Source organism: Theobroma cacao, chromosome 6 (genome assembly GCF_000208745.1).
Source record: "Theobroma cacao cultivar B97-61/B2 chromosome 6, Criollo_cocoa_genome_V2, whole genome shotgun sequence".
In the NCBI taxonomy this organism is placed as follows: domain Eukaryota; kingdom Viridiplantae; phylum Streptophyta; class Magnoliopsida; order Malvales; family Malvaceae; genus Theobroma; species Theobroma cacao.
In genome coordinates, this window is record NC_030855.1 from 24,631,752 (window position 1) to 24,654,971 (window position 23,220).

The 23,220-nt window shown below is 37.8% G+C and overlaps 3 protein-coding genes and 1 pseudogene across 7 annotated transcripts; all 4 read left to right on the forward strand.

The window, feature by feature from the left end:
* On the forward strand, nucleotides 100-3,844 carry LOC18597005 (annotated as a pseudogene).
* On the forward strand, nucleotides 4,480-10,474 carry LOC18597006 (G-type lectin S-receptor-like serine/threonine-protein kinase At4g27290). 4 transcript variants are annotated; one of them, XR_001928485.1, is made up of 8 exons: nucleotides 4,480-5,970; nucleotides 6,841-6,966; nucleotides 7,255-7,409; nucleotides 7,500-7,710; nucleotides 7,791-8,028; nucleotides 8,128-8,278; nucleotides 8,912-9,093; nucleotides 9,169-9,591. XR_001928485.1 is itself a non-coding variant. In XM_018123213.1 (7 exons), the coding sequence occupies exons 1-7, from the start codon at nucleotides 4,704-4,706 to the stop codon at nucleotides 10,242-10,244; spliced, it is 2,457 nt and encodes an 818-aa protein (XP_017978702.1). In that variant the 5' UTR covers nucleotides 4,480-4,703; the 3' UTR covers nucleotides 10,245-10,474. The 4 variants fall into 4 exon arrangements, 2 of the variants coding, with proteins under 2 accessions (XP_017978702.1, XP_017978703.1); XR_001928486.1 differs by having other exon boundaries at nucleotides 8,912-9,054; XM_018123213.1 differs by lacking the exons at nucleotides 8,912-9,093; nucleotides 9,169-9,591 and adding an exon at nucleotides 9,936-10,474.
* LOC18597008 (G-type lectin S-receptor-like serine/threonine-protein kinase At4g27290) lies at nucleotides 11,818-15,842 on the forward strand. The gene is made up of 7 exons (XM_018123211.1): nucleotides 11,818-13,156; nucleotides 13,632-13,769; nucleotides 14,223-14,350; nucleotides 14,428-14,638; nucleotides 14,760-14,997; nucleotides 15,082-15,232; nucleotides 15,358-15,842. Exons 1-7 carry the CDS (start codon nucleotides 11,845-11,847, stop codon nucleotides 15,652-15,654), a joined length of 2,475 nt encoding a protein of 824 aa, XP_017978700.1. The 5' UTR covers nucleotides 11,818-11,844; the 3' UTR covers nucleotides 15,655-15,842.
* Nucleotides 18,190-21,803, forward strand: LOC18597009 (G-type lectin S-receptor-like serine/threonine-protein kinase At4g27290). 2 transcript variants are annotated; one of them, XM_018123354.1, is made up of 7 exons: nucleotides 18,190-19,574; nucleotides 19,790-19,918; nucleotides 20,008-20,162; nucleotides 20,436-20,646; nucleotides 20,801-21,038; nucleotides 21,127-21,277; nucleotides 21,358-21,803. In XM_018123354.1, the coding sequence occupies exons 1-7, from the start codon at nucleotides 18,305-18,307 to the stop codon at nucleotides 21,658-21,660; spliced, it is 2,457 nt and encodes an 818-aa protein (XP_017978843.1). In that variant the 5' UTR covers nucleotides 18,190-18,304; the 3' UTR covers nucleotides 21,661-21,803. The 2 variants fall into 2 exon arrangements, with proteins under 2 accessions (XP_017978843.1, XP_017978844.1); XM_018123355.1 differs by having other exon boundaries at nucleotides 21,418-21,803.

Sequence of the window (23,220 nt, forward strand, 5' to 3'; positions counted from 1 at the left end):
TTGTTAAATTTGCTCTTTCGTCCTTGATATATACATATATATATATATATGTATATATCTGGAGATAGTACTGTAACTGTCAACTGATATTATACATCTATGGTGATCCTCTTTTCCATTTTCTTCTATCTCACATTTCGCACCGCCAAATTGTCCACGGCAGTTGACACCCTATCTCCAAATCAAACTCTCAGAGACAACGGTGAAGGTCTTGTTTCCGCTGGACAAAGTTTTGTGTTAGGATTCTTCAGTCCCTGGAATTCCAACAACCATTACGTTGGAATATGGTTTAAAGATGTTCCACAACAAACAGTTATTTGGGTTGCCAACAGAGACGATCAAGTAACTGATTCATCAGGCACCCTCACTATAACCTCCACGGGGAACATGTTTATTCATAAAAACGAATCAACTGTTCCCATTTGGTCTTCAAATTCATCGACAACTTCAAACAATTCTGTTTTGAAGCTCTTAGACACAGGAAATCTTGTTGTTAAGGATGCTAATAGTGACAGGTACGTTTGGCAGAGTTTTGATCATCCGTGTGACACGTTGATTCCAGGCATGAAGCTTGGATTGAACCTACGAACCAATCAAAACTGGCTCTTGTCATCATGGAGGAGTCTACAAGATCCATCTCCTGGAGATTATACAAACCAGTTACAAGCTATTGGCCTTCCACAACTTGTTCTTCGCAGTGGATCAAATATAAGTTTCCGACGTGGTCCGTTGGATGGTGTCCAATTTGGCAGTTTTAAACTCCAAGAAAACACTGTTTTTCAAGCCTATCTTTGCGTCCAATTCGACCTCCGTCTAATATTCATTCGAAAACAAACACAACAGCATTTCAAGGCTCGTATTAAACCAATCACTCTTGCTTCAACACCTAACGTGGAACGAAAGGCGTGGAGAGTGGGTTGTTGTGTACAATTTGCAGAGAGATGAATGTGATGCTTATGCGAAGTGTGGTCCTAATGGCATATGTAATGTGAACAAGGAACTTTACTGCCGCTGCCCCAGTGGGTTCACTCCAAAAAGACCGGAAGATTGGAATGGTTTTGACTGGTCTGGGGGATGTAGTCGGAGGATAGAATTGAACTACAGCATGGTTAAGGGATTTAGGAAGATTTCCTGCCTGAAGTTGCCAGACAATTCACACTAGTTTCTCCAAGGGGCATCTATGAATCGAATGGAATGTAAAGTTGCTTGCTTAAGGAACTGTTCCTGTGTGGCATATGCTCGAACTGATGCGAATAAGTGTGTCATGTGGTTTGGGAGCCTGCTTGATATGAGAGAGTATACCAACGGTGGGCAAGATTTATGCATTAGGGTGGCTACATTGGAACTTGGTAAGAGCTTCTATAACTAAGACAATTTTGACTCTGACAGTACAAGAACCCAGTTATTTCAGTTGCATATTTTTCTTTATTCAGAGGGGTTAATACAAGCACAATCTTAGCCCATTATTGAAAACATCATTACAGTTAAGCAATAGTACACACTTTGGATGAAAGGCCCAAATGAGTAAAGCTTCTTTGCTTGTCAATTTAATGGCATCTTCTATCATTTACATTTTCTTAAAAGATAATATGAGAAGGTAATAGTACTTAGGTACCGGGGTCTGCCTTCCATTAAGACACTGATCAACATCAGTTGGTAGCTGGGTTGCTGCCGTAATTTATAGCAGCAAGGTAGAAACCTTTATTGTTTTTTCTTAATATTCTCTTATACTTTCTTTCCTTCCACGTTCTCAGTTGCACTCATCCTGCGCACCCTGGATATTCAGTCAATTGTTTTGCTTCCTTCATCTGTTAAAATTCTCTGCAAGGAAAGAAAATTTGACAATGTTTAAGGTTATGTAGTCATAGTAAGCATAGTCATTCATCAAAAGATTTTGCATTTTTAGCTGCTATAATGCTATTCACTCCACGGATTCCACCTTCTAATGTTGCCCACAACATATCAGAATAATTAAATCATTTTCTAAAACTGTAAGTCGGTTCTTATGTCTTACTTATTTCCATCCGCTTGTTGATGCTGAGAGAATCAGAAAAAAGAGTCAGACATAAGATGCTGATTGTTATAGTCACTGTTTTTTGTTGGGTACTCCTGCTGGTTTTAATTAGCTGTTACCGTACTTTGAAGAGAGGCCATAAAAGGAGACAAGGTAATTTTAAGCACTCCTGCAAATATTTCTCCAGTCTTGAGTTCTCTTATTTTAATTTGTAAATAATTATCCTCCTTTATTTGCCATCAATTGAGGGGTATGTATGCACTTGATTTTCTGTATTTGTTGCTGATTATTTGCCAAAATGTTAGTGCAAATTGTGCATAATCCAAATCAAGGTTATGACCCTGGTGCTGGGGAGGAAGCCCTAGACCTGCCCTCATTTGGCATGGTTACTGTCGCAACTGCAACCAACGACTACTTATTCACAAATAAAATTGGAGCAGGTGGATTTGGTCATGTTTACAAGGTAGCGACTCCATAACAAAATTAAAATGTAGGTTGAAAAGATCGAATACCAAGCAAGCCACAGGAAGCTGCATTGGTTTCCTGGTTTATATGCTAACACCAAATTATGATCAAGTACAGGGTAAACTCCCAACAGGACAAGAAATAGCTGTGAAAAGGCTCTCAAAAGACTCACAGCAAGGCCTCCAAGAGTTCAAGAATGAGGTCATCTTGATTGCAAAACTTCAGCACCGGAATCTTGTGAAGCTTTTGGGATGTTGTATTCATGGAGAGGAGAAGATGTTGATCTATGAGTACATGCACAACAGAAGTTTGGACTTCCATCTATACAGTTAGTTCTTATCAAGAAAACTTTATAATTTCTAATTACTGAATCTTCTGCTTTATAATATTTTTGAAACACCATAAAATGATACAGATCAAGAAAGTGAAATATCAGTTGACTGGCAGAAACGCTTTGACATCCTAGTGGGGATTGCAAGAGGACTTCTTTATCTTCATTGAGATTCACGGTTAAGAATCATTCATAGGGATCTCAAAGCCAGCAACATTCTCCTAGATAGAGATATGAATCCCAAAATATCAGATTTTGGCTTGGCAAGAATATTTGGAGCTGATCAAACTGAAGCAAATATGACTAGGGTTGTTGGTACTTAGTATGTGCAACAACACTCTCTTTGCCTTTTTCTCTACTGATACCAGCGCATATGCATGCATGCATTGTATTACATTCACTGATTTATTTTACTTATCTTCTGCAGTGGCTATATGTCTCCTGAATATGCAATAGAAGGACTTTTTTTGGTGAAATCTGATGTCTTTAGTTTTGGGGTATTGGTCTTAGAGATAATAAGTGGGAAAAGGAAAAGGGGATTTTACCATTCCAACCATGACATGAACCTTCTAGGACATGTGAGTTTGATATCTTTCATTTCTGTGCAGACCAATTTAATTTGTTTTTTGCTTACTTTTTGTTTCAAACTTTTACTTAGATTCTAAGATAAGGTTAGAACTGTTTTAGGCATGGAAATTATGGAATGAAGACAAAGCCTTGCAGCTGGGAGATGCTCTGATGGAGAAATCAGTTACAACATAGAAGAAATAAGATGCATCCATGCGGGTCTCCTATGCGTGCAAGAACATCCAGATGATAGGCCAGCAATGCCCTCAGTTCTTTTGATGTTAGACAGTGAGCAACCTTCATTGCCTCATCCCAAGCAGCCTGGATTTACACAAGAAGGTTTCTTATTGGATCCATTTCAGCATCAACCAGCGAGGTGCCTCATAGGACTACAAATGAGGTAACCTTTACGATGTTACAGGGTAGATAGAAGAGTTAATCTCGCTGTGTGCATTTTTCTATGTTTTTGTTGCAAGCCATATGTAAAACTGTATAATTTTCTCTTTGAAAATTTAAGTGTAAAATTTTATTAAAAAATTGCTTTATTATGTCTTTGTAACTTCCAATTCGATACGTGAACATATTGTATCAGCTACATATTTTAATGTGGTGCTTGTTTAGAAAGGAAAAACAGGGGATATTCGGGGGAGCATGGAGACAACTTAATGTCTCCCTGTTTTTCCCTGAGTATCCCCTGTTCGAATTCGCAGAAATCACTTGAATACAAATATATTTTCTGTTGCATATGACTTTATGCTTTAGTAATTGCATCAAGAAACATGACAATGCCCTATTCTATTTCCAATGTCCCCATGCTTGTGAAGATTGATTCCTGGCCTAGCCAAAAATACCTTGTGTTACATTGACAGTGCAAGAAGCCCTTCAATAAACACAAACGTGGGCGGCAGCGGATGTTACCACCAAATTCTTCAGGAAAATAGCCCTACAGAAACCTGAAGTTAATAGTTCAAGTTGCAATACAGATATTCTAATTCTTTTTAATTTTTTTTGAAAAGTGATTTTATTAGCACTAAGGCTTCATGCCAACCAAAGTCTTTTATCACTTTGCTAAAGACTTTTGTTGGCATAAAAGAGACTTGTGCATAAGTGGAGTACAAAAGAATAAGATATTCTAATTCTAATAGAGTAGGTCGAGGCCATCGACTTCGTCTTCTGTGTGAATGACCTGCAGGAACGTAAACAATATGAATACTACTTGTCTTCAGGAAAAAACTTAATTTATGTACTAGTCAATTCTTCCCTCTCTGAATCCTTAATTACCATTCAAATACGCGCTATGTTCAAGCAATGTAACTGGCATCATCTATGGAGGCTCGTCTCTCCATTTTCACCTGTTTCACCTTGCTCTCCTTCCTCTTGAAACCCTCCTTCGCCATTGATACCATAGCTTCAAACCAGAATCTAACAGACACTGGTGAAACTCTTGTTTCTGCAGGTGGACACTTCGAATTAGGCTTCTTCAGTCCCTGGAATTCAAACTATCGATACATTGGAATATGGTTTAAAAACGTTCCACAACAAACAGTTTTTTGGGTGGCCAACAAAAACAACCCGCTTACAGATTCATCAGGTGTCCTTATGATCACTGCCACTGGAAACGTTATCATCCTGAGAAACCAATCAAGCAACCCTGTCTGGTTTTCAAATTCATCGGCAACCTCAAATAATCCAGTTTTGCAGCTCCTAGACACAGGGAACCTTGTTGTCAAAGATGTTTCCAGTGAAAACTATCTATGGCAAAGCTTTGATTATCCCTGTGACACATTGATACCAGGCATGAAACTCGGATGGAGCCTACAAACTGGCGACGGCTGGTACCTTAGTTCTTGGAGAAGTCTTCAGGATCCATCTACAGGGGATTATACATACAAAGTTGACCATCAGGGTCTTCCACAGTTATTTGCTCGCAAAGGAACAGAAATAGTGTATCGAAGTGGCCCTTGGGATGGTCTCCGATTTGGTGGCAGCCGTAGGTTTGAAGAAAACGCAGTTTTCAATCCTCTTTTTGTCAGCAATACCGAGTTGATTTACTATTCATTTGAAAACCTTGACAAGAATACCATTTCAAGATTCGTGTTAAACCAGTCAGGTGTGGTTGAACATGTAACATGGAACGACAGGCGTGGTGAGTGGGCAGTCATAATGATTATGCAGACTGTCCGATGCGACGAGTACGCGCTTTGCGGTCCTAATGGATTTTGCGACATAAACAGGGATTCTGTTTGCTATTGTCCGTTTGGGTTTACCCCAAGAGTGCCACGAGACTGGAATGCTTTAGATTGGTCTGAAGGGTGTGTTGCAAGGACATCCTGGAATTGTAGCTCGGCCACAAAGTTCTTTAAGTTTACGGGTCTGAAGTTGCCAGACCATTCAGAGATTTTGGACAGTAACTCTATGATGAGTAGATCGGAGTGTGAGCAGGCTTGCTTGAGGAACTGTTCCTGCGTAGCTTATGCTAAGGTTGAGGTTAGTGGATGCGTGATGTGGTTTGGGAGTTTGATAGATGTTAGGCAGTATAGCCGAGAGGAATATGGGAAGGATCTGTATGTCAGGATGGATGCTTCAGAGTTTGGTAAGTGTTATTCTATGAATCTGGCCCAAGTTTTTTCTGGTTTCTCTTGGCTTTGACATCATAAATCCTTTTTTACCTAATTAGAAACATTTATTTCTAGATAAATATAGTAAACCTTATCAAAATTACATTAAATTACTTCTCCTATCCCTTTTATTTTGCAATATGCATTATTTGTTCACATTTACAAAGATTATCTCTAGATTGGTAATTTCAATTTTTTTTTTTAACAATGTTCGATTACATATGTTTAAAAAATGTTGGAATAGATTTAAGATTAAAATGGCATGGAAGTCTGATGCCATATTGGGATTCTGATGTTATGAGAGTTTATAATTAATTAGACGAGAGATTTGAAATGACATTTCAGTATTGAAATTGAATAAAATCACTTTAAAAAAAATAAAATATTTAAGATTGTTTGATTCATATTTTCCTATTTGTTTTGATTGAGACATGCTGGCCTGCATTATTACTAATTAACACCAAAGTCCATTTGCATTACATCAGGCTCTCCATATTCTAGCATGATAGGATAACTTTTAAAAATATTTATTAATCAGTACTTATTATATACTTAATCGTGAGTCCCAAGACAAATCAACCACGCATTGGTGTTGAATTGGCTTAGTAGAAAACTTGGAAAAGGAAATCAAGAACTAAATAAAAAATGGACAAAGAAAAAAGGGTTCATTTCGATTTTCTCTCTTACAAATAGGATTCGGGTTTTCTTGACTGACCTTAGCATGTACTCAAAAGGTTCAATTCTAATGGTAACGTGTCTTGATCGAAAATGACTCGAATTTATACTGATTGACCCTTACTTTGCTTGTCGTTTGCCTTTACTTTGTGTGCGGTGGATATGTAAAGAATCAAATAAGAATGTCAAACGAAGGGCTGTGATCATCTCCATATCGGTAGCTTCAGGAGTCCTGCTGCTGATGACATTAACCTGGTGCTATCTTACTCGAAAGCGAGGCCTGAAGAAGAGTCCAGGTAAATTTAATTGCGACATAGTTTCAATGGTTAAAAAAATGACACGTTGACATTGGAAATTCACCTAATTCATGTATATGCACTTCATGTTAGGAGTATTTAAATATGGAATAGAACCAGCATGCAGAAATCATGGGAATATTTTATTTCTTGAGGCACACCAAGCTTGGAATTAACCTCAGTTTATCTGAAATGACATTAACTTCAGTTTGACTTAAAAAAAGGGGGGGACAAGTTCACTGAATGACCTGCATGTGCATATAAACTGACAGTTTCTAAATTTGACAGCCCAGGAAATGAACAATACACATGAATTTCATCCTAATCCTGAGGAAGAAGATCTGGACTTACCATTATTTGACTGGCTAACAGTTGCATCTGCCACCAATGACTTTGCTTTCACAAATAAGATTGGTGAAGGTGGTTTTGGTCCTGTTTACAGGGTAATTTTCCTGCACATGTCTAAAAGATAAATTGGTTTTCATTGCAAAAGAGTTAAAAATCAGATGTTGTATTCAATTTTATGTTTATAGGGTAAGCTCCAAACAGGGCAAGAAATTGCTGTGAAGAGGCTTTCGAAAGATTCAGGACAAGGGCTGACTGAGTTCAAGAATGAGGTTATATTCATTGCAAAACTGCAGCACCGGAATCTTGTTAGGCTCTTGGGATGCTGCATTTATGGGGAAGAGAGAATGCTAATTTATGAATACATGCCCAACAGAAGTTTGGATCGCTACATTTTTGGTTGGCTCATCTTGCTATTTTCCTTTTACATTGGTTTTTTATTGTATATTTGAGTTGCTAACTTAGATGAACTTGGTCAGATAAAACAAGGGGCACCTCACTAAATTGGCAGAATAGATATGACATAATAAATGGGATTGCTAGAGGGCTTCTTTACCTTCATCGAGATTCAAGGCTTAGAATCATTCATAGGGACCTTAAAGCCAGCAACATTCTCCTCGATGGTGAGATGAACCCTAGAATATCAGACTTCGGCTTGGCAAGAACGTTTGGAGGTGATCAATCAGAAGCAAACACATCTAGGATCATTGGAACTTAGTACGTTAAACACCCTCCCCCTCTCTCTCTCTCTCTCCCTAAAGACAGTATATATTGTTACAATGACCTACAATAATTTTCTTTGTTGATTGTATGCAGTGGATACATGTCTCCTGAATATGCAATAGAGGGTCTTTTTTCAGTGAAGTCTGATGTATTCAGCTTCGGTGTGCTGGTTTTAGAGATTGTCAGTGGAAAGAGGAACAGAGGATTTTATCATCCTGACCATGACCTCAACCTTCTAGGACATGTGAGTTTAGATATGAACATTTTCTTTTCTTGGTAGCCTGCTTTAGTTTCATAAACAATTGTAGAAAGATGAAGAAAAAGATGAAAATATATCAAAGTAGAACCGACTCTGTTAAGCCATTAACTGAGCTGGCTTTTTTCGTTGCTGCATTAAAGACTTATAAACACAAAAAAAGTCAACAACACTTGTTTAAGTACTGACATTAGATAGAAAGCAGAAAGCACTTCTGCATAGTTCCTAGAAATAAGCCAAGTACAATAGTTACAAAAGGGGAGCCCTAATGCTCCATAACATCGTCTGCAACACCTTAAGCAGACCTTTAAATCCATGCTGCTATCAACAAGTTTCCTAGACTTGAAACTTTAGGAAGTACCTAAATAGTTTCAGTGTTGGGGTCATTTAGTGTACCTTTGTTTTTGCACAATTTCTCCACGTGACCAAGCTGGGGACAGCTTCTGCACTTCAGTTTGGCCTATACCAGCAGTGGTTTTCACTGTGGTTTTGTTTCTTGCAGTGAGGGCAAGGTGGAAACCGACCCTTCTTGCCTAATTTTCTGGTGTCACTGCTTTTTATTTCCCTGTTATTGTGACTTGCTTTCTTACCAGTGATTGAGCTTTCCCTGCTTGTTGCTAGGAAGGCACCTTGGGTACTTTCTTCTTGTCTTAGAGCCCACCTTTGCTCCACGGCTTGAAGAGCATTTACCAGCTCCTTTAGAGAGAGTTTTGACAAATCCTTTGATTCCTCAATTGAGCAGAGCTTGGGCTCAAATTTTTCGGGTAAACTTACAAACGTCTTGTAAACTACCCTTATTTCAGGTAAATCCTCATTTAACAGCCTCAACTTGCTGACAATGCCCATAACCTTCTCGGCATAATCCTTTATATTTTCAGACTCCTTCATCATCAGTAGTTCGAACTCTCTTAGGAGATTCAAAACTTGGATTTGCCTTGTTCTTTCGCTCACTTGGAATTCCTCTCTGAGCTTCTCCCACGCTGCCTTAGCAGTCTCGCAAGCCTTGATCTTCGTAAAGATCTGATCAGTGACAGCAGAATGCAGGCATGAGAGAGCCTTGTAATGCTTGGCAACCTCCTCACTGTGCTGCTTCATTTGGGCAATGGTGGGGTTTGCCCTCAAGACGGGTGGCTCTCCTCCCATCTCCACTACTTCCCAAAGGTTAAAGGCCCTTAGGTAAGTTTTCATTTTTACCGCCAAATGGCATAGTTTTCACCAGAAAATACCGGTGGCGTGATAGCAGGAAAACTAGTGGATGCCATGTCTGAGTTTCAAGGTCCTCTCGGTTTGGAGCTCTCCGGTTTTTCTTGGCCTAGGGGCTGTGATACGAAAAAATGAAAATATATCGTAGAACCGAGCTGACTGTATTAAAGACTTATATAGACCAAAAAGTCAACAACACGTTTAAGTACTTACATTAAGTAGAAAGCAGAAAGCACTTCTACATTGTTCCTAACGATAAGACAAGTAATGACAATTACAAAAGGCGACCCTTAATGCTCCATATCATTGTCTGCAACACATTTACACCCATGCTGCTATCAAAAAGTTTCCTGGACTTGAAACTCTAAGAAGTACCTAAGGTAGTTTCAATTTTAAACTTTCTGCATTAAATTCCCATCTGAAAGTGTTTTTGTACTGGTAGGCATGGAAATTGTGGAATGGAGGCACGCCCATGGAAATGATTGACCCTTTCATGGAGAAGCCAGTTTCCACCCTGGAAGTGTTAAGATGTATCCAAGTGGGTCTCCTGTGTGTACAGCAACGACCTGAAGACAGGCCTACAATGTCATCAGTTCTCCTGATGTTGGATAGTGAGAATCCTTCTCTTCCTCAACCTAAACAACCTGGATTTTACACCGAAAGATTTTTTACAGAGACCGATACTTCTTCAACAGGAAAGATGCCATGCAACTCGAATGAAATAACTATTTCAATGCTGCAGGGTAGATAGAAAGTAATTCTACTTCTGTATGTTTGAAATTTCAATTGAAGACATGGCTGAATAGTCACCACTCTTTTCCACCAAATTCTTAAATTTGTGAATAATGAAGAAAATATGTTTTCCTCTTTTTAGAAAAGATATTTTAGTGAGATACATTCATGTCTTTGAACTTTCAATCTGTTACCTGCAACTGTAACTATAAAGTCTCAGATGAAAAAAGTTTCATTCCCAGAAATTCGAAGAACATTTACACAGCATTGATGTCCATAAGCAAGTGGAGAAAAATATAAAATCATCAAGCAAAGTCTTTATCTTGTATAAATGTGTCTATGCCAAACCAAATGCAGACAACAATTGCAATTGCGTTCTTAATCTCTCATTGACTCACTTCAAGTTAATTGTTGAACTTAAAATTTGCATGGAATACTTTTGGAAGCTTGTGCCAGGTGTGGTAGACTAAGATGTTAGTTTTTGTTTAAGAACAGACTGCATACTGCGCAGTCCTTGATGAAACAAGCAATCTATGCATGTTGCGATGTGATATTTGCTTTGTACACACGTTTGTGGTTAGGTGATGAAAGCTTTGTTCTTTACATTTCAAATTCAAGTTTAAGCCTTTGTATCATACTGCATTTAATGAATTAAGTTTATCAGTTCAACTCTTCTTAGTTTTCTGTCATCTTCTTTATCTGTTTTCTTCTGTGCTCTTTAATGGCAGTATTTACAGCCTTTGCATGCTAGTGAAATTTGTTGACATTAAGGGGGGTGTGTTTAGAAGCATGGAAAGTGATATCTCTTGATCAGACCAATTTGACTATCTAGATACATAAGCCTTTGAGGCAACCTTCAAATAAGATACCTCCTGCAGAAGTGAAACATTGACTTCCATGCATATAGTGATGACTAAAGCCCCGCTTTTGTTATTTTATTGGATAACACCATATTGAGGTCAAGAAGGAAAAAAATCGCATATTCTAGATGTCTTCATTCTGTCATGTATCATAGCACCTTCTTACGAAGCTTCCCATTTAATATTTATTGACTACATTCTTTTTCTACTCTGAAGGTATGGACTGTTTATCATGGGGAATCAGATTTTGATTTCTTCTTCCTTCTTTAATGTTTGACAGGAGAAAGTTTCAATGAACAAACAATTAATCTTTGTTTTTCTGCAATTCCAAAAGTTTTTTTTCCTCTCATTTCTAGTGACTGCTCAATGCAGGTGAAACCATGACATAAGCCACTCGGTTTTTGACCTTTCTGCAATATTGTTTAATGAGGTTACTGTTAGTAGCAAGTTGAATGACATGGAAGTCATTCCAAAGACAAAGCTATAGAATAATATTTGAGCTTGAATCTTCAAAATAAGTTTTATTAAATTTATTTTAGAGTTGACGTCAAACATCTCAATCACGGTTCTTCAGATGATAGTCCAATTTATGTTTGAAAAATATGGGAGTAGGTTCCGTGTAACTTGTTTATTAATCAAGTGGTATTTCAAAGTAGGTACTTTGATTCTGATGGTAATTACAGGGTTTTTTTTCCTTTCTTTTTTCCGGCTTTTGACAGATGAATCATTGCTCTCAATGTTTAGTCTGTTATAGTAGAAATGAGAAGAGGAAAAATGGAACTTCTTTTTAAGTTTTTAGTTTATTGTGTATCTCTTTCTTGTTGTTGCAGAATTTGTTCTGCAGTTGACACCATAACCTCAAAGCAATCCATTTTAGATGGCCAAGAGCTTGTTTCTTCTGGAGGGAGCTTCATACTGGGATTCTTCAGTCCAAGCCAGTCAAAGCATCGATATCTGGGAATTTGGTACAGGAATATTTCTCCACAAACGATTGTTTGGGTGGGAAATAGGGGAAGGCCAATAAATGATTCATATGGACAGTTAACAGTCAGTGCTGATGGTAATCTCATTCTTCTTGATGGAGCAGGAAACACCATCTGGTCGTCAAAATCAAATTCAGCAAGATCAATAAAAGAGCCAACTGCAAAGCTTCTACATTCTGGAAATTTAGTTCTCGTTGATGGAACAGATACTAATTCTGATGGTTATGTATGGCAGAGTTTTGATTATCCAGGTAATACACTGTTGCCAGGCATGAGGTTGGGTTGGGATGCAAAGACTGGTCTGCATCGACAATTGACATCTTGGAAAAGTGCTGATGATCCTTCTCCTGGAAATTTCACCTTCAGCATTGACATTGGTGTTCTGCCCCAATTTGTTCTTCGTCAGGGAGTGATCAGGAAGTACAGAAGTGGAATATGGAATGGTTTTGGTTTTAATTCCAATTTACGGACATCCACTGGAGCCGTTGTTCCAACTTTCACCTTCAATAGCAATGAAATAATATACATGGCTGGCAGTGCAGATGACACAACTACAATATTAGTTATGGGCCACAATGGTTTTGTTGAACAGTATGCATGGGATAAAGAAACTCTTCAGTGGATCACAATATACGAAGCAAGGAAAGACCGCTGTGATAACTATGGAATCTGCGGGCCTAATAGTATTTGTAATACTCACAATTTGCCTGTTCTATGCGACTGTTTACCAGGCTTCATCCCTCGGTCACAGGTAGAATGGGATGCTTTCAATTGGGCTGGTGGCTGCATCAGGAAGACACAATTAGACTGCAGGAAACCAGATGGATTCATGACACTTAGGAGGGTGAAATTGCCTGATGTACTGCAGTTTTGGACAAATGAGAACATGAATCTTAAGGAATGTAAGGAAGAATGCTTGAAAAACTGTAAATGTACAGCTTATGCGAACTTAAATGTCATTGAAGGAGGACAGGGCTGCTTGGTCTGGTTTGGAGACCTGTATGATATGAGGCTGTTTATTAGTCATGCTGGTGATGATGAAAAGAAAGAGCAAGATCTCCATATAAGGCTGGCTGCTTCAGATGTAGGTATGTTGTGATGGGCGATAAATCAGATTTTCTCTTGAAAACTTCTTTTTAGAAGTCAAGTCCTTCAGTGTCCTCATGAAAGTAACAGAACAAAAAGAGCCTTCTAATGAGTTTTAGGATCAAGATGATAGAGATGCAGAATACCTGCCTCCTTAGCCAGTAAATACTTATCTATATTTATACAGTATGCTTCATAATGTCCCTAGAATTCACATGCAGAAAGCTGAATACACATAACTGAAAAATCAAGAGAACTGAAGTTATAGAAGTTTTTCATTAATCACTAGAAAGCTAATAGGCTTACTCAAAGGTTTCAGGATAGGAACCTTAAGAAAATCCTTTTGACAATGTAGTTGGCCATCTTGTACATTATGCTTATCTTTTTAAGCACCATCTCTACATATCCTTTCATGAATTAGACCTTTATATATGGTTCCTTATATTTTAAATTTTTCTTGTTTGGTGCATGTTCAAGAGTCAATTGCCGATGGTAGGAAAAAGAAAAGGCCAACCATGATGATTGTGATCATATTAGTTGTTTCCGGGGTCCTTGTCTTGGTGAGTTTCATTATTTGCTTCATAATCAAGGAGAGGAAACAAAAGGACAACAAAGGTAAGACTCTGCAGCCTCTTTCAATGAAGTAAAACTCTCAATTCATGCCACCAGGGGCAATATATTAAAGCCAGTCCACATAATCTGTAGAATTAAGAGACAAAACTTACGAGTTGACTGGAAAAGGACACTAATTAGAGACGGCTCTCTCTGTTTAGCGCAAAATCTGGACACCATTGTTGCAAAAAGGAAAAGTAAACAACTTCAGTATCTTAAACTATTGTTGCAAAAAGGAAAAGGAGATAACTACAATATCTTGAACTACTGTTGCAAAAACTTGTAACTATTAGTCTTGTTTCGCAGAGTCTTTTTTTTTTTTTCGCTCAGCATTGTTTCACTGAGTTGACCCTGTCATAATAAAGCAATTATAGAAGCAATAGCTCGAGAGGAACTGATGCTGCTCTTTTATTGGGTTTTCTTTTTCTTTTCCTTTCTTTTCCCCCTGAGTGGCAGGTACCAGAGACAACTTGAACGAAGACCTGGAATTGCCTCTGTTTAGTTTGGCTACAGTGCTTACTGCTACAGACAATTTCTGCTGTGAAAACAAGCTTGGGGAAGGTGGCTTTGGCCCAGTATATAAGGTGACCTCTCAATTCATCTATCTTTGTATAGTACAAAAATTGAGGCAATAATAAGATATCCTAATAATATATTGCAGGGTATACTAGCAGAGGGGCAAGAGATAGCTGTGAAAAGGCTCTCAGAAACTTCTAGACAAGGCATCTCAGAGTTTAAAAATGAAGTTATGTTGGTAGCAAAACTGCAGCATCGTAACCTTGTCAAACTTTTGGGAGTTTGCACTCAAGGCGAAGAGAGGATGCTGATTTATGAACATATGGAAAATAAGAGCCTGGATCAATTTATTTTTGGTCACTTACCTTCCCAACTCTTTATATATTTATCAAACCAAACTTTCTGTTTTAGTCTAAAAATTGTTTTGTACATGTATTTACTAGAGGAAAGCTTGACTTGAACACAATTATTGCTCAGATTCAAGAAGAAGCAAGATGCTAGATTGGAAGAGACGGCTGGACGTTATTGTGGGGATTGCAAGAGGACTGCTTTACCTGCATCAAGATTCAAGACTGACCATCATTCATCGGGATTTGAAAACCAGCAATATTTTATTGGACACTGAAATGAACCCGAAAATCTCAGACTTCGGCATGGCTAGAATTTTTGAAGCAGATCAGTCCAGAGTTAAAACCAAAAGAATTGCTGGAACATAGTAAGTTGCTTCAAAGTATCAAGATGTGCCCTGCTATTGCCTTTCATTGTATTTTTTATATCAATCTCTTATCATGCTGTGCAGTGGTTATATGTCTCCTGAGTATGGGATTGATGGCCTCTTCTCTGTGAAATCTGATGTATTCGGCTTTGGAGTGATAGTGTTAGAGATATTAAGTGGCATGAAAAATAGAGCTTTTCAGCATCCAGATCACCACCATAACCTTTTAGGACATGTAAGAACATACAGTACACCTACTTCTATGTTTTTAACCCGTCGGATTTTAATGTTAACGTAATCCTTTGTCTTTGCATTGTGTTTCATTCTATATTGACTGTGACTTTGATCAATATCCACCAGGCATGGATACTGTGGAAAGAGGGCAGGCCCCTGGAACTTATGGATGTCAATTTGGGAAGTTCCGGTTTTAAATCTGAACTACTGAAGTTCATGCAAGTTGGTCTGTTGTGTGTACAGAGAGCCCCGGAGGACCGACCAACAATGTCAGCTGTTGTTTTCATGTTGAGTAATGATGGTCTAACACTGGCCGAGCCAAAGCAGCCAGGGTTCTTCGTTGAGAGATGTCCCAGCTGTTACACTAAGGAAGAATACTGTACTCATTCTGCTGTAACTATCACATTGGTAGAAGCTAGATAGTGGACATCTTTCCTAGCTACACAGTGGATCTGCTATCCTGTCAATTCCCCTCTTTGCAATCACATTGGTAGTACATCTTAACATGTTAATTTTTTTTTTAACAATTGACAAATTAATTTCTATTGCCGATAAATTTTTTCTGTTGTACTGCTATAATCCTTAATTTAAGAGCTCTGAAATTTAGTATATCTTAGTGGCTTTAAAATCTGACCGAGGTCTACATCACAAAAGGAGGTTAAAACATGCAGTATATCCTACATACACATGCATTCAAATTAAGTCAACAAAAAACTATCTTTAACCAAGAATATCATATATATTCATTTTGCTTCTGCTTGGCAAAGGTATGAAAACAGCAAGTTCGGCCAAATTGATTCTTAACTAAAATGTGTTCATACCTAATTGTATCCACCATTGGAGGGGGGAGCTGGGAGCTTACTAGAGAGATCTGTTAAAAGTGACACAATCGTAATAGAAGTGTTCATTTTCAATCAAGGTATATTACTCATTTCATATTAGTGATGCACTTGATGGTCTAGCCTTAACCTTTCAATGATACTACATTTCCGAAATTCACTTATAGTTTATTCTCATTGATATGGTTGGGTACTACCTTGCTGTCATTCTAGCATCAGCAATATCTTCTCTTCTTGCCTTGATCATAGACAATGCTTCTTTAATACTTAATCATAGAGCAAGATAGATAGTACATATTACGATTACATGGATTGGTGCACTTGATCGAATGCAAGTGCTCGTAGTCGTAGCTTTTCCCCACTTGGAAAAGCCATAGATAGCACCACTTTGGCGCTTTCAAAAATTGAGTAAACAAACCTTGGTTGCGTTTTCATGATACTTCTTTGATCCTGTCAATGATCATGGTCATGGATGTCCTCTTGTTACTAGGCTAAGCATTTTTCCTCATGTAGCCCCCTTGAAAAAACAATGTAAATGCTAGAATTGGTGGGTCTAGTTTGAAAGTCTAGTTCTTTATGAATCTTCCATCTAACAGCAAATTTTTTTATATAGATTTAGTCTTAGCTGTGGAGCAAATGGAAGGGCCGGGCCCTGATGTCCAACCACTCCAACACTTTAATTCTTTTCTTTTTTTCTAAAGGGTCATCTAAAAGTCTTCAAATTTTCTGTTTCAAAAGCAGAATGCAAGCACCAAGATAGTGAAGCAAAATGAAACATGAAGAAATTCATGGAACCATCTAGGACCGACACCTCTGTTTCCACTATTGCTTATTCTATGATTATTTGAATTTAAGAGATTGGAAAGTTGCAGATGAAACTGACATTAAAGCCACAGTTACTTTTGCAAAAATAAATCAAAACCTACCCCCTTCATGGCTTATGGCATTTGGGAAAGCAAAGTCCAGAGCGGAAGGAACCCCCCCCCTCCCTTTAAGATGTTAAAAAATTTAGTCTTCTCAGAAAGTGGGACGCAGACACACTACCAAAACAATGTGACAAAGTCCAATAACCCAATTTCCAATCATTAATCGAATTTTAGTTCAAAGCTTGATGGGAGGATCTCTCCTGACAGGCACAAAGGTAACGTCCGTTTTCTCTTCATTGCAATCATGGATCCCACAGCTCTGGATCCCATGATCCCACAAATGATGAATTTCAAATGTTTTTTTGTCTTGGAAGTATGAGACCTTTAACTTTTTCAGAATATTAAAAAGTTTATGAGAATTGTTGCACAATCTCTCATGGGGTACTCCCACATTCTTAATCATTGCCTTATATGCATCACAGATCAACTTTGTGTAAATTACATCTAACAAATGTAAGAATACCTATTGAGTATGATGTTGTTTAAAACTGTTCTTCTCGTGGTTTGAATTTTTCTTCCACGTGGCATCTTATCTTTTTTTTTTCCTAATTAATATTTTGTAGAATACTTATATTCTCACAAAGGTTAAGCTGTTAATTTTACTCAACAAAATTATCAAAATACTCTCAATTCAAAGTTAATCTATTTCTTTATATCTAAGAGAAATGTGGGTTACGATGGAAAAGGCTTTAGGCCTAACAATACCTAAAGAATAATCTTTCAAAAGCTACACCAATAACCAAATGACAAATGACCATCATACCAAGTTTGTCTCCAGGCTTTGATCATGTGATTTAGACACTTAATTAGTCTACCTAGTCTATTCATTTTCGTTAGATACATCCTTCACCTTGACAATTATTTAATGAAACCTCGTTTCATTTTTCTTAATTGGATCACTCTGCCATTGGACACATCATTAATAATAGCATCACCATCTTGGAATAAAGGCAGAAAGCTTATATACAAGGAATAATATCCAAGCTTAAATTCTCTCTTTACAAGTACCAGACTTAGCAATCGAGAGAGACTACAAAGTCTACAACTGTTTGTTGATTCCTTTCTGATATTTATCAAAACCAAGAAACCAACGGTTTACAAAATTGTGGTGGGCTGCTTTAGAGGAGGGAAGAAGACCAAGGTAATGGGCCCGCCATATCTAACTACTCCGCACTAAAACATGTTTTCTGCATTCGAGTAGTCAATTGCATGCCTAGGACTCTCCAACTTGACGGTTCACACGGGGGGGAAAACGGCTAAATACTTGGAATTGGATTTGAAGTAGTGAGATGGAAGATCAACAAACTTATGGGAAAATTGAAGGGCAGCCTCTTGTTTCTATCTGTAGTATCTTCGTTGTTAGAACGTTTGATTGCAGTTGATACCATAACTCCAGCTCGCTCTATCAATGACAGCCAGACGATCGTTTCACCAGGCCAGAAGTTTGAACTAGGCTTCTTTAAGATTGGGAATCCTAGTGGCCAATATTTAGGGATATGGTACAAGAATCTTCCGATTCGGACGTTTGTTTGGGTCGGAAACAGAGAATCCCCGCTTATAAATTCCTCCGGTTTGTTAAAACTCGGTGACGATGGAAGACTGGCCATCGTCAATGAATCAGGGAGTGTTATCTGGTCTTCGAATTCATCCCGGACGGCTAAAATGCCAGTTGCGCAGCTGTTGGATACTGGAAATTTTGTTGTGAAAGATGCGGGGGATGACAATGATGAGAGCTACATATGGCAAAGCTTTGACTATCCATCCGATACTTTGTTACCAGGCATGAAACTAGGATGGAACACGAAAACTGGTCTGAACCGATACCTGACATCATGGAACAGTTCGGATGATCCTTCTCCTGGAGAATATACTTATAGTGTGGATCCTCGTGGACTTCCTCAACTTGTTCTTCGTAAGGGACCGGTTGAGCTGTTCAGAAGTGGACCATGGTATGGAACACAATTCAGTGGTGTTCCAGTTTTGCAGGTAAACCCAGTTTTTACTCCGATATTTGTCTCCAATGCTGATGAAGTGTACTATACATATAATATAACAGCCAATATCCCATCAAGGTTTATGTTAAGTCAATCTGGCTCAGTTCAGCACCTTTCCTGGAACGATCGCCACTCTAATTGGTACGTCCTATTCACAGTTCAAGAAGATAGATGTGATAATTATGGCTTGTGTGGTAGCTATGGTATCTGCAACATTAACAAGTCTCCCAATTGCGACTGCTTGAAGGGTTTTGAGCCCAAATCATCCAAAGATTGGGAAGTTCTCGATTGGGCAGGTGGATGTGTACGAAAGGATCCACGTATATGCCATGAAGGAGAGGGGTTTGTGAAATTTACAGGGTTGAAACTGCCAGATGCATCTCAGTTTCGGGTGAATGTAAGAATGACGATTGAAGATTGCGAGGCAGAGTGCCTGAAGAATTGTTCTTGCGCTGCTTATGCTAAGTTTGACATTAGAGGCACAGGGAATGGCTGTGTAACCTGGTATGGAGACCTAATTGATATTAGAGAAGTCCCCGGTTATGGACAAGATCTTTCTATAAGAATGTCAGCTTCTGCTCTTGGTGAGAATTCTTTAGCTAAATCCCATAATTCTTCCTTTTCAACAACTAAAGGCACTTATTTATTGTCCTGCTTTAGCTTTGCCTGAAGCAGGGGATGTCTTGCCACATTGATGTTCTTTTACTTATTTACTTCAGTTATTATTTGAATAATCTTCATCCTTGGTCTTTGAAAAGAAATATTTTCTGAACTTCCATTTTTCCTTTTGTATTCTTAGCGTTACATGCTGATACAAGCAACAAGAGGAAGAATGTAATAATTTCAACAAGTATATCAGTGGCTTCTGCAATGATCATCTTGGCTTTGATTGGCTGGTTTGTGATCTGGAAGCGAAAGATAGTTAGAGGTAAAGTCTTGCATGATCCTTGGTATTATCACAGTTTTACTATTTTTCTTAATTCATTGGTATTGACTTGCCCTTGTTCCTCTTAACAGCTAACCAGCCGGAAAATCAAGTGACCATTAGCAAAGTTGAAAGTCAGGAGGACCTTGAACTCCCCTTATTCGAATTTGCCACTATTCAAGCTGCTACTGACAACTTTTCTGCTGCAAATAAGATTGGAGAAGGTGGATTTGGACCAGTATACAAGGTAGAAATCTGTCTTGGACTATTTCTTGGCCACCTGTTTTTACTTCTTACACATGTTAAAACTTCTGTTAAAGTAATAATACACCCGAAGAGCATTTCAATCAAAACTATACAACAAGCTGTACGATTTTTCCAACAAGCACTGAGAATGCATATTTCTCTGCTGTAGAACTTCTTTATCTCATGTTTCTTTCATTTTCTAATCTATAGCTTGTTTCTTCTTCTCTGTTTTTGATCATAGCTGTTACTAAATAATCTTTGAAATAATTTATAGGGTGAGCTACAGTCCGGGCAAGAAGTAGCTGTGAAGAGACTTGCAGAGAATTCAGGACAGGGCCTTCAGGAGTTCAAAAATGAGGTCATTTTGATCTCCAAACTTCAACATAGAAATCTGGTCAAGCTTCTAGGTTGTTGCATTGAAAGGGAAGAGAGAACGTTAATCTATGAGTACATGCCAAATAGAAGTTTAGACTCCTTAATCTTCGGTATATCTCAACTTTCTATTCATTTCTCCATTGCTGTATCGTTTATACCTTTACGCATACAGTAACCTTCACATTCAAGTTAGCTAGCAGTGTGGAGCCCTTTTGATTTCTAGATCAAGATAATCAAACTATACTTGACGTACAATGGCTGCAGATGAAACAAGGAGACCTTCACTTGACTGGAGAAGGAGACATGACATCATTGTTGGAATAGCTCGTGGGCTTCTTTACCTTCATAGAGATTCAAGACTGAGAATCATCCACAGGGACCTCAAGGCCAGCAATGTTCTGTTAGACAACGAGATGAATCCCAAAATTTCAGACTTCGGACTGGCTAGAATGTTTGGTGGAGATCAAACTGAAGCAAATACAAAGAGGGTAGTTGGAACCTAGTAAGTATGAGGGTCTACCTGCATCAAGCGTTTAGAATATCAATTCTACATCTAAAAGCTATACCATTGTCTTTGGTGATGGATGCAGTGGGTATATGCCTCCAGAGTATGCAATTGATGGAAACTTCTCTTTGAAATCCGATGTCTTCAGCTTTGGTGTTATACTGTTGGAGATGGTGAGCGGAAAGAAGAACCGGGGTTTCTTCCATCCAGACCACAAACTCAACCTCCTTGGGCATGTAAGAATTCAATGAAATCAATTCTCATATGTTCATTTTCTATAGAAATGCTTTAACCCAACAAGTACTCTATCATTTAGGCGTGGAAATTGTGGAATGAGGAGAAGGCCTTGGAATTAATGGATGAATTGATGGAACAGGAGTATCCTGAACATGAAGCAATAAGATGCATACAGGTGGGGCTCCTTTGTGTGCAGCAGAGGCCAGAAGACAGGCCAGTAATGCAAACTGTGCTATTGATGTTAGATAGCGAGAGCATGTCATTACCTCAACCTGGAAGACCTGGGTTTTATGCAGAGAGGAGCCTTTCAGAGACAGAGTCATCATCCCTTGGGAAGCTAATTTCGAATGAGATGACTGTCACCCTTTTAGAGGGTCGTTAGCATCCACTAACATTTAACTCTTGTGTCAAACCTTATCAATATTTGTAAGAAGTTGAGGAAAAATAGATGTCTAATTGAACTTATGAAACTGAAAACTCAAAGGTATCCATTACTACTGGACATAACCGAAATGGGAAATTTTTCTTTTTTACTGCACGTGAATCGCAAGTCATCCGCACGTCAATAACACGTTAACCACACTAACATATGAAATAGAAAAAGGTGAAGTGGAATACAGTTGGCATTGGAATATGTCAAAAGATAACTAGACATAGATTGATTTGATAAAATGGACAGTGAGTTTTTCCTGCGTGGAATTTGGTTTTTATTAAATGTCTAGTAAATGTGCAGTAATAATGACAAAATATTACCACACAGTAACAAAATCATCTTCAGAATTCTCGTCTGCATATTTTTTCAAAAGGGTATTATATTTCTCATATATATGTGCATCAGTGGTGGTATTCAAGTGTTAGATATCTGCGTAAATATTCAGGTGTTAAACATCAAATATTATGGAAGTACAATAATATTATAAAATTGAAAAAAAATTGATTAAGCAAATATTATGGAATTACAATAATATCATAAAATTGAATAAACAATATTGAAAAAAATTAATTAAGTAAATACAAAATACAAAACTAAATAACCACATATTTACCTTTGGTCTAAGAAAAAAAAAACATGATAAACTATAGTCTATGACCTAATGGAAACCATGGTGAGGTGGAATACCAGTTGGCATTAGAATATGTCAAAAGATAATCAAACATAGATTGACTCGATAGAGTAGACAATGAGTTTTCTTATTTGGAATTTGATTTTTATTGAATGTCTCGTAATCGAATGTGCAGTAGTGGTGAAAAATATTATTACAGCCAACAAAGTCATCATTAGAATTATTATCTGCATATTCTTTCCAAAGGAAATTAACTTTCTCATATATTTGTAGATCAACTAGTGGTATCTAAGCATTAGACATCTATGTAAAATGTTTGGTCAAATATTATGGGAGTACAATAATAATTAGTGAAAATTTGGCTATTGTTCATCTTAATGGATTTCTAATCTCTCCAAAATATTACATCCAGTGTCCATAATGATATGTTTTTATTGTGTTTATTGTTGTGATATGCAGTGCTCTGTTATAATCAAGGCTCCTGGGAATTTGTTTATATGTTTGGTTGTCTGTTCTAAGCAATTATAAAATGTCTGTGTGTGGGACAGGTAAACCTTACTAGTAGGGATAAAGATGTTACTAAAAAACTAACAAGTAAGCATATTGAATTACAGCATAGAAAAGGTCTAGAAAAATTTTCCAATTATGAATCGGATTGTAGAATCAATGGGCAATGGTTAATGTCATTAGCCAACTTTGTATAGGGCTATGACAGGGTGAAATTGCCTAAAAGATTAAATCTTTTGTACCTCTAAGGAAAATGTTCCCTTTCAAATATTGTAATGGCAGTTAGTGACATCTTTAAAAATACTTGTTAAGTCTTTAGGGGAAGACCTTTTAGAAAAAGAATATCCCTGTTTCAAGTATTGTAATGGTTA